Here is an 11984-nt window from a genome sequence, read left to right on the forward strand (position 1 = left end):
AGGTGTGGGTGTGTGAGTGTGGGTGTGTTGGTGTGGGTGTGTGGGTGTGTGGGTGTGGGTGTGTGGGTGTGTGGGTGTGGGTGTGTGGGTGTGGGTGTGTGGGTGTGGGTGTGTGGGTGTGTGAGTGTGGGTGTGGGTGTGTGAGTATGGGTGTGGGTGTGTGGGTGTGGGTGTTGCTTGTGTGGAAGCTAGAAGTCGATGTCAGGGGTCTCCATCGATTGCTCTCTACCTTGCTGTTTTTAACAAGATCTCTCATGGAACCACTTCAGCAAGACTGACCAGCCAGCCCTCAGGCTCCACCTCGCTCCCTCTCCAACTAGCGCTGGGGTTACAAGCATGTCAGTACTGAGAATTCCAAACTGAGGTCTTCATGCTGGCTTACAAGCACTTTTCCCACTGAGTCATCCCCCAGTCCCAAGAAGGGCTTCTAACAAGCATTAGGCACAGGCTTCCCACATTATACTGTGTGCCACGTTAAGAAAGTTCGTAATCACATCCAACTCTAAAATCTCTCTAACACCTAATGTGACGGAGAGGGAAGAAAGCAGGCTGCTTCCTGTCATGCGTGTGGCTTATTGTTCATGGTGTTAATCGGAGCCTGGACAGGAGAAGGATGAAAAGTATCTTATAACTGGTGTTCAGAAGAAAAGTGAGATTTCTATGTACGCACAGAAGTTGTTCCTTGTTCCTTTTACTCAAAGTAAACCCAGTGTTCACTGGTATGTAAGACAAATCTGCAATGACAAACACTGAGTATTACTGAGCTCTATACTATAAGCTATAGCAACAAGAGGCAAAAAACTGTGGTTTTTTATAAAGAGAAGAAAATTACAACTAAGAGGGAGATGAGCCAATAAAACAGCTCAGTGAGTAAAGGTACTTACTGCCAAGCCTGATGACCTGGATTCAGGTCCCAGACCCACATGGAGAAGGAGAGAACCAATTCCCACAAGTTAGGGCATAATCATGCCTCCAGCACACACACACACACACACACACACACACACACAAATAAATAAATATGTATAATATATAATAAGTAATATTTGAGAGGGATAATGACCTGGTTTTACATATATATATAAGTGCAGGACTCCACCTAAGAGCAAGAGGACACTGTCTTCCCCAGTTTAATCACCTGCAGTGGCAGAGACACACCAAGACTGCTGTCAGAGTTAGCAGAAGTATTCACAACCTGGGTTCAAGCAAAATCAAGCTTTTAGAAATCCAACTCAACCTTGGATCTCTCAGTATTTATTAATCTGAACTAACCTTTCTCTGCACATCTAAAGAGCTCAGGTAACAGCTCGAAAAAAGAAGGAAAACTACATTTGTACTGTGTTGGGTCTGTTTGTTTGTTTGCTTGTTTGGTTTTGTTTGGTTCTCCAAGCATGCAAGCTGGCACAGAATTTTCCATTGATTTGTTTCCTCAGATCTAAAATCTCATCTTTTATTCTGCGGGAGAAGAGTATGGGAACATGCTATCCTAAAGCTGCCGCCTCGGCATAAAGATTACTTTAAGAGGAAGGCATTTGTAAATCAAGAGGCGAGCAAAGCCTTCCTTCTCTAACTCACTGCTTGCAGGATCTCCTGGGAGGACAATCACCATAAATCCGCTCACTGGAAGGAGCTTTTGAAGCGCTGAGGTGAGCACACACAATTCTTCCTGAAACAGCTCTTTCTATTTGTTTTGTGATACAAGTTGCAACCCCTACAACCTAAGGTGTCCTTCCCTTGTATTTCCCTCTTGTTTTAAAAAAAAAATGTCATGCTGGTTAGTGGCAGTGCACACCTTCAATTCCAGCAGAAGAGGCAGGCAGATCTGTGTGTTCCAGGACAGCCTGGACTACAAAGTGAGTTCCAGAACAGCCAGGGCTTGAAAAGCAAAACAAGACAAAACAAAACAAAAAGAAAGAAAAGAAAGGAAAAGGCATAAACTTCCAGGCTTGTCCCCTTCATTAGAATCTTTAGGAAATCCTCATTAAAAAAAAAAAAAATCCACAGATAAAATGCATGCTTGTTGTCTCAGTTTAACTCACTAGGGCTCCAGGCGCTGAACTAAAAAGGACCAGTGTTTCCCTCTACTCCAGAGAACAGTGAGGGTGGGAGGAAAGAGGAGACACCTAGGAGCTGCAAGTAAAACTGGAGAGTGGCTATGGCTGCCGTGCTGTTGGGAGCTGGGTGTATAAGCACACAAGGAAGCCAGGAGCACCATTCAGATGCTCGGGTCACAGCCAAAACAGTGGGAATGCCCAGCGCCTAACTACACCCCACCCTAGCATGCCCTTGAGAAGAATTCTCAGAAATGCCATTCCAGTTTTCAAGCTCAGTAACTTCTACAGTAGCCACCTTCTAAGGAATGTGGCTCAGTAGAGGAGTGCGTCCCTAGCACGTGTAAGGGTCCATGCCTACTTATAATGCGAAATAGTCAAGCCTCTCTCCCAGGAGTTGAGTCATTTGTAGCTCCAGCCTCCCCACCTCTTCTCCTTGTGTTCTGCTGCCAACAATTTTGTTCAGTCTCTCCTCAGTTCTTGCAGTACTTAGGCTCATTTATGGTTGAGGACCATGGACTGAGAGCTAGAATCTCTGGTGCACATCAGAGCATGTGACAGAAAAGCTACTGTTCAGTGTTTTCCCACTTTATGGAGGAGTCTTTCTCCATTACCCAGATCACTAATTTAACACCTCACTGCCTCAGTACTTCTGCACTATTCTTCTCTAGTTTGAGGACAAATTACTCAAAGTCTGAGATGGTATCTCTCACTCCTTTTGTGTGTCCTGAGACACCAATGCCTTACAGGGTGGGCATTCAGGACATTTCAGTTGAAAAAGCATCAGTGCTTGCCAGACCAGGCATAGTGGGGGTTTAATCCCATGCCTTTAATCCCAACACCCAGAAGGCAGAGACAGGCAGATCTCTTTGAATGCCTTTAATCCCAACACTCAAGAGGCAGAGACAGGCAGATCTCTTTGAATTCAAGGCTAATCTGGTCTATATAGTGAGTCCCAGGCTAGCAGGGCTAAAGAAATACATACACACACATACATACATATACACACACACACACACACACACACACACACACACACACATACACGCATGCCATTTACTGACCTTTGTTAACAAACAGCCTTACAGGGTCTTACTGGCCTCCCAAACTTCCTTGCTCCCCTAAAAGGGTTTGATTTCTACTGAACTGCCATCTGAGACAAAGCTTTGCTGAAATGAAACTTGCTGATAATAAAGCTCACTTGCAGATCAAGCATCTTTGTCTAACTAGCTCAGGTCTAAGTGAGCTCCTCCAGCCTCTCACTGAGCTCTAACTACCAGACAGTCAGGTTCCCCTCTCCCCAGGCAGCATCCCTGTACCTAACTCCTCTAGAGGGAAGGCTCCCCCAGTCCATAGATCTGTCTGAAGTGCAAGTGCGTTCAAGGAGAAACATTTCTAGAATAACCACTTTGACAAGAAGGTAAAAGAGCAAAGTAGTAGGAGGAGGAAAGTAGCCACCCCACCCTCCTATACCTTCACATAGGTTGGGTCCCATTTCAGACACTCCTTGGCAGCAAGAAAAGCCTCGTTCCACTTCCCCAGGCTGTAAAATGCATTGGATTTGTTGCACAGCAGCACAGCCACTTCCCGAGGAGGAGTCCTGTGAGCAAGAACAAACCAGAAATCAATAAAGCCATCATTCTTCAAAGGCATGGTCTTCAAAGACCACCACTCTGGAACTGACTGCTGTCACCAGGCAGAGGGTTTTAGCAGGAAATATCTGTTATACATATAAAATATGACTTTTAACCCCCTAAAAAGACTGGAGCATTTACAATGTACAAACCTATGTTTCTTGGTCCAAATACTCTGCTCATACTTTTTTTGAATGACAAATGGTTTTAACATCTTAATTCCATCCCCCACATCAATCAATACAAATATTTTTATATTTGTAGTGAGAAAATGTAAAATTACATTGGAGAAAATGTAAAACTGATGATGCCGTAAAGATGGGGATGGGATGGCATTCCTCCCAAGACTTTAAAACACACAGATGTAACATGACCCCATTCCACATACACGCCATATCCTCTCAGGATCCATGGAATTAGGCTGGAGAGGTGGACTCTGCAAGCTTGGAGGCAGGATCTACAGGCAGGAATTCCAGGGTACTTGTACCCAGTGTGTGGATCAAAGGGAAGACAAGGGCTCTGGGTGAACAAGGCACCGGCTTCTAACTCCTGCTTGTAAGAAGGAACACAGCTGGAAGATGGTCAAAGAAGGGTCCTCTGAGGCATGGCCTGGCAAGGGCCACTCATGCCTTTCCTAGAACATACATGGCAGCAAGAGAAGCACTAAGAGCAGGCTAGAACAAGAAAGAAGGTTCCAAATGTACCACACTATCAAGGGAAGTTCAAATGCCACTGGAATGTTAGACACACAGAGGGAGAAGACAAGACTTAGGACTTTCTTTTCATTTTAAAAGTGTGAAAACAACAAGTCACTAGGCATATATATCCACGTCTTGTAAATAAAAACAAAGAACAGCAAAAACCATCTGTTACCTTCCCCATTCAACCTTCTGTATGTCTACCTTCATTAACTGCACAACTATCTTCCCAAGTGAAAGGATACAGCCCAGAAACACACAGGAGGCACTGGGCAGTCAGCAGCAGGCAGTTAGCAAAGAGAAAAGGGAATGAAAGCCAAACACAGGATATCACTCACAAAATAGAAAAGGCTTTGGAAGATGGGACCCCCACTGCACAATGACTCCTACCTGTAGGAGAAATGCATTGCTTCCTCTCAGAGCTCTCCCGTCCTGCTCCACCCAGCAAAGCAGCAGCCCTAACTCCAGACTTTGGACTCCAGAACCGTAAGAGAACAAATCTGTATCCTTAAGTCACTAAGTGTGTAGTAATTTGTCACAGGATATTAATATAGCAATTATGCTGGTCAGCATGTGCTTTTCATGCATACAGGGGACTTTCCAGAAATAGCATCATAAACTAGATACACAAGCAGGAAAACTTTGCAAAAGCAAATTTCTTTTGATTAATATAATTATTTTCATACTTTCATTCATCTATTATTGCTACTATAATTTTTATTTCTATGAGAAATGGACTTTTGCAATTAATATTTTAGATTATCTTATCAAGCTGTAGATTTCATATACTATTTATGTATATGTCACTATTTGTTCTTATTTGTTCTTCTCCATCCCACCGCCCTCCCCTGTACTCCCTCTTTTACTCTGCCTGGTTCCTTTCCTTCCCCTAGCTTATCCCCCAATGTTTTAATGCATTCATAATTATTTTTCTGTTTCAAATGATAATTCAGACTATATTTGTGCTATAACCTATAGAAATAAGGGTTCTTTGGCATTCTCAATAACCTATAAACCTGTCACATAAACTGCTATGCTTGAAAACAGGTCTTCCAAAACTGAAGAGTCTAGGAAGTTCCAGTGACCCTTAGAGAGCCTGTGGTATGCCTGTGGCCAGGGCTGAATGGCAGAAAAAATCAACAAGATGACAGCAATAATAATGAAGAGTCTTAGGGTCCAGCCACCCTAGAAGTTTTGGGACCCAGCCACCCCAGGAACTAGGATTCCTTAACCGGATGGGAGGGTAAGCTCTGTTGGGTTTCGTTTTCTAGTTCCTTGTTCCAATTGCATTCCTTGACTTTCTGTACTAACCATGACAAATAGAAACTGGTATGAGGAAGGAAACAGAAACCAGGTGATAAGAAATGTGGAAAGAATTTAGTAACAAAGGCCTTGTTTAGTCAAAGGAGAAAACAAAGGCTAGAAAAGCTGGACACTTCCTGGCACTGTATGTAAGTACAGAAAAATCTGGAAGGCTTCATCACACTCTCAGATGACCAAAGAGAAGGTCATGGTCTTAAGAACCTGGGTGCCAGACTCTTCCAACAGGTGGACATCAACAATGAGGTCTCCCTGTAGAAAGTGGAAGGCTGGCTCCCCTGCTAGCTACCAGACTCATGTGGGCTAGGGTCACTCTCAAGTCTGTTTTATGGAGTTCACAGAAGCAGATTATTCATTCTAACTCCACCCACAAGAGAAGAGCACAGCCTGTCACACCTCCTGCCACAGCAAGATGTCCTTTCTCATTTTCCTCGTGTCAAGGTTATTCCATTTACTTGGTCTTAGTGACACCCCCCCCCCCACCAGGAGCTGCTTCCAAGCACAGGTCAGTATAGACCTGGCAGGTGCTAAGCACTAAGATAGTCACATTCACTTGTCACCACGGCCCATGAGGAGATATTGTTCCCACTGTTCACATGAGGAAACAGGCCCAAGGACATTCAAGTTACTTGCCAAAGGATCTGTGGATGACGTTGTTCATTTTTTTACCCCAGATCTGATCAACTCCAAATTTCTGACCTAGATTCTATGCATGTTAAGGCAAGTAAAATTCAGTTGACAGTCCCTCTTTACCCTCATAACAGACTGACACAGAAAGGCACTCCAGCCTCTCCAGATCCTTCCTTTTTGAACCTATAAAACAAGCCTGGAAGTATTTGACCAGAAGTTGCTTATATCGCTTCCTCTTTCCAGTCATAGTCTCTTCTGCTGTTGCCACTCCATGACCTAGCATGTACAAGACCATCACTTAATAGCTGTGGAAGGGCCAGCCATCTGAACACCAGACATGGAAATGGTATAGATGAACATCTTGGGTTTGTCTCAAAGGTTGGAGGAAAGGGTCTGACAGCCCTGGCTATATGACAGGGACTCTAATTATGTTGAGCAAAGACAGGAGAGGAAAGGCCTGAGAAAGCCTTAAGAAGGAACTAGCAAGGAGATGGGGGAAAGCAAGGTTCAAAAGAGAAGCTACTTCCAGTACAGCAGTAATGAAGGCAAAGCCATGGGGAGAGTATTAAATAACAACAGGAATACAGACAGGCATCCACGCATGCCATGGACCTATAGAGACATCAAGTCTGTGGACTTACTTGTCAGCCAAATCAATTCCTGGATATGTAGTATTTCACATCACCTTTATCATTCCAAGTCTTGTCAAGGAGTTGGAGGAAGGAGCATCACTGAGCAAGTGTGATGGCTTAGGTGAGGCACATGGGAGCTGGCTAGGAAGGAGATTTCTGTACCCCACCTCATTCCTTAGGTGGAACTTTATGAATATGAGCCCTGTGGCTCTTACACAAGTCAGAACACAAAACTCCACACACATTTCTCACTCTGTGGTTTCCAAATGATATGACTTGCATTTATACAAAAGCGACTAAGGAAGACATGAGAAAATATCAAGACTGACTTAGGGAGCAAAAGGATATATTTCTCTTCCAAATACTGCCAGCCATTTGCCCAACAAACATTACCAGAGCGCTTGAACATGAAAACCCTGACAACACCTGACAAAAAGTCAATACGTACTTCACAAATACCTTTCTATTGCTCACAAAGTCCAACGACTCCGCTGTGGCGGTTTGTTACCATGCTAGCATTCTAGATGCTCATGAAGGAGAGTGAGCTTGAGGCCAGTCTAGGTTACACAATGAGGAGAAAATGATTTCAAATTTGAGGGAACTGTTTACAGGTGAAATAGCCTCATGGATGTTCACCAAAGACAAAAAATTGGAAATAATCCTAAATGTTTCATAGTTCATAACTGATTTAAGTCAATTATATATTACTTATGCAACAGAATTCTGTACATCAGCTATTTTAAAAATCATATAACAGACATTTAATAACAGTGACATAATAAAGGAAAATATGGTATACATGAAATCATATGATCCCAAATTAAATTTTCAATAAAGTGTTGAAAATATGACAAAATTACCATTTTGCCACACCACTGAGATTAAGTAGGATTTGGGTCTTCCTCACGTTTTTTTCTCTGAATTCTCAATACTTTATGATGTATCACCTTGATAATCACACCATAAATGTCACTAAAGGGATTGTGGATATAGCTGAACCCCAGCACAAATGTTTCTTCAGTACAATGACAGTCCAGTACAACAGCAGCGAGGAATACTCTCACAGCAACCTACAGGGAGCTCTAGGTGTTTGTGGGCAAATGCTGAAGACAGTCCTGCCCAAACCCTGCACTATCTCCATGTATCATGTCAAAGGGAAAGAAGCTGGAATAATGTTTGTTCTGGGGCTACTACAGCAGAGACTGGGACCTCAGACAAAAATCTCTCAAAAGGTTTCTTACTAGAAATTACTTCCTGAATCTCTGTTACAGGATATCCAAAGCCAAGATAATAAATAGGACTCTTTGGCTCATTATAAAATAACAATAGTAGTAATCGTTGTTGATAATACAAATATCTTGTGGAGCTGGAGAGATGACTCAGGGTTAAGAGCCAGAAGCCACACAGAAGCTTGCAATTGTCTGTAACTCCAGTTTCAGCAGATCTAACACCTTCTGCCTCTGCTGGCACTACCCACACATCGTGTGCAGACAGACGTACAAGCCAAACACCCATACACATAAAAATACATAACTCATTCTTAAACATTTTGTGAACTAGTTCTTTGGACAAAAGCAATATTTTGGTTATACATACTCTGAAATCTGACTCGATCTTTTCCCTCTATGTGCCTTACATAGACTTCCTGTGTCATTATGAGTGAATCCATAGGAAAGAACACAGGAGTAGTTCTACCCATGCAGACTGGGAGTTCTGTGGTTCCCATTGGGCCAGGATCTATTTAGACAGAACTTTATTGTGGATCCCTGAATGAACAATAAAAGTTGGATGATGTTACTTTCTCACCTTGTCCTATGCCTTAATAGTTTGGCTTTGTGACCAAAAATGACAGTCTCTGGTCTCTGCCATGAAAGAGGCACAGATGTTAGCCTATGTCTTTTCAACCAGCCAAAAATCTGGGAATTCAGGATCCCAAAGATTATTAAGCAGAACTCTGCTCTTAGAGGCGCTTGTCTTAAATAAGACACTCCATTGAGAAGGAATGTCTATTCCTCTGACTTCTGATAGCCTGGTTTTGTTAGCCTGTTGGGAGAAGCTCAGCTCAGGATCACTTGCCAGGTGTAACAAATTAGTGGCTCAGTAGTTAATGATACCACGTATTTCCATGTGTGGTCAGAGGCTTTGCATTAACCTTTAAGCACCTGTGGCAACAATAGTCGCACTTACGCTGCCCTAGTTTATCTCTGAGAGAAATCTCAGATGGTAGCTGCCACACCTCCTTCAGCTTCGAAAACCCCTGTGGCTTCTCCGACCCAGCTATCACTCTTCTTCACTGCCTACTGACAGCCTGTTTTAACCTGTTTAGCTTGACTTTGATTCCCATATATATACCCTGACTTACAAATTAAATGCAGATTCTCTTAGCATTTAATTATGCCCATCCCAACACAAAAATTTTGCATGCTAATGAAAAGTTCTCAATAAAATTTGGCCAGCATGACATTACAACTCTGCTGTCCCCTGACATACAAATTTAGGAACAAAGGGGGATGTCAGGGTAGAGAAAGGGATTGCCATCTACTCTTCTCAGGCAAATCTTACATCTTTCAAGTGTACCTTAAAACCCAACATACATTCCTTCCTTAGTAAATTCTTCTTAGTAAATTCTTCTTAATAAATTCTTAGAAAAAAAAAAAGGTTGAAATTGTTCTGAACTATTCACGACTCCCTAAATTCAGCACACTCCTTGTAACAGGTTCTACCCCAAGGACAGCTTCTGGTTTGCTCATCTTAGCGGCTCTTTTTGACTTGTCCTCTTTAAGGGCAAACATGGGTTACCTAGCTTTTGCATAAAGGCCAGTTGAAGAAGGGTTAGAGCCCCAAAGTATGGCTGGCCAAAACTCTGAGTTACAAGCACATTTTCAGCTAGCAGAGGCTGCACTCTTGCTCCGGTTGTAGAAAACTGGCGTCTCGTTTGCTTTGGTTTTGTGTGCGGCTTGGAGTTTGAGCAGTCTGCTTGGCCCCGCCTTCAGTTTAAAACTTTGGTTAACGTTACAGCACTACATCAACTTTTGTTCACTTTTTTTCACCAGAACTAAAATGTAGCTATATATCCAAAAAAGAAAGCAACAAATTATGTAACACATTTCAAAGACACTGAAATCTGAATCTGGAACAGAGAAAATTTTTTAAATTCTCATTTTGGCTACAAATCACTCCACATTACACTCCAATACAATTAGTTGGACACTCAGACCATTACTGTCACTCACGCTGTGACACTAGAGGTGAAGTAAAGGTAACTGAGTATGTCTCACACACTGCATCCTGAGTGTACCTCTAAAGACTACCTGAAATGTGTCTATTGAGCTCAGAATGTAAGCAGCCTGTCAGGAATGAATGTGTCTAAAGTTAGACAAGTCCCTTCCTCTTGCCTACCAGACTACTGAAACAATAGTCCCCAAGAAATTAGAATTTCCCAGGAGTCTCTCTCCAGGAGGAGAAGGCAGAAGTCTGGTGCCAGGCCTGAGAGGAAACTTGTCTCCCTGAAAGAAACTGCACACACACTGCCCTTGCAGGAAGAGACCAGAAACAAAACAAGGATTGGCCAATGAGTTCACACACTGACTCTAACTGCTTATCGCTGCATACCTAGCCCCCCCCCACCCCGCATAAACCACCCACAAGTCAAGACCCCAGACTCTCCGGCAGAAGCAAGAATGCCTGTGGATATTGTAAAAATTAAAACATAGAAATATATTAATAAATCAGGGCACTAAAAATGACACTGTGCTGATCTAAAAGAAAAAAAGCAGAACTAGTATTTACCCTAGATACTTAATATGTACATATGCTTACCAAAGCTTTTTGGTAAAAACTTGTACTATTTTTCTCCAATTTTAATATATAAAATGCCCAGTCCTACCTAAGAAACTTTCAGAATGAACATCTTAAGTGGTTCTCAGGAAGAGAAAAAAGTTAAAAGTATTTGTTGTCTATCTCAGTTAAAACCTGACAATTGTTTTTTGTTCTTTGTTTTTCAATTTATTTTTATGTGGGTGAGTTCATTGCGTGCATATATGCCCATGCACCGTGTGTGCACAGTGCTCACAGAGGCTAGAAGGCATCAGATCCCTGAGACTGCCATGTGGATGCTGGGAATTGAACTCAGGTTCTCTGTAGAGCAGTCAGTGTTCTTAACCACTGTGCCATATCTCCATCTCCTGATAATGAGATATTTTTAAAGGATTTTTTAAAAATCTCTATGGTCAATTCAATTTAACTAAAAGTTGATATTCAGTAAGGTCGAGTTACAATAGAAAAACGTGCCTACTTGTGTTCACCGTGTCTTTTCACAACAGCCATGTCAGGGAATCTGCCTAGGTGACTGTTAATGAATAAAGAAAATGTGCTGTAGAGGCCAGAGAGATGCCTCAGTGGTCAAGAGCACTGGTTGCTTTCCAGACAATTTGGGTTCAATGCCCAGCATTATCTACAACACAACATCTCTAATACCAGTTCCAAGGGATCCAATACCCTCTCCTAGTCTCCACAGTCACTGAATATAGTGTATAGACATCTAAGCAGACAAATCAATCATACACATAAAATAAAAATAAACAAAACTTTTTTAAACAAAATTTTACCCACTGATGAACAGATGAACAAATGTGTGACATATATGCAGTGTAATGTTAGCCTTTAAAGGGGAAGACATTCTGATGTAGTGCATACTCATGGATGAACCTCGAAGAAAATATGTGATGACATAAATCAGATACAAGGAGACATACAATATATGATTTCACTTCTGTAGGTTACCACTAATGTCAAATTCATGGACACAGAAAGCAAACTGAGGTTGCCCAGAGTGGGGCAAAGGAAAAAATGGAGAGTTCTGAGGGAAATGGAGGTTCAGATTTGCAAATGAAAACAGTCCCTAGATCAGCTTGGCAAGATGAATATGGTAAAATCCTGTCTCAAAATTAAAAGGTAAGATGGAAAATGTGGGGTGTGTGTGTGTGTGTGTGTGTGTGTGTGTGTGTGTGTGTGTGTGTG

The 11984-nt window shown here is 42.3% G+C and overlaps 1 protein-coding gene across 1 annotated transcript in view; it reads right to left on the reverse strand.

Annotated features, from left to right (window-relative positions):
• Positions 1 to 11984, reverse strand: part of Trank1 (tetratricopeptide repeat and ankyrin repeat containing 1) — an 85458-nt gene that overhangs the window by 56072 nt on the left and 17402 nt on the right. Inside the window, exon 2 of the mRNA XM_028787105.1 lies at positions 3525 to 3651. Within this exon, the coding sequence (XP_028642938.1) occupies positions 3525 to 3651 (127 nt within the window). The remainder of the gene's footprint in view (positions 1 to 3524; positions 3652 to 11984) is intronic.

Source organism: Grammomys surdaster, unplaced genomic scaffold (genome assembly GCF_004785775.1).
Source record: "Grammomys surdaster isolate TR1022 unplaced genomic scaffold, NIH_TR_1.0 125606, whole genome shotgun sequence".
Taxonomy (NCBI): domain Eukaryota; kingdom Metazoa; phylum Chordata; class Mammalia; order Rodentia; family Muridae; genus Grammomys; species Grammomys surdaster.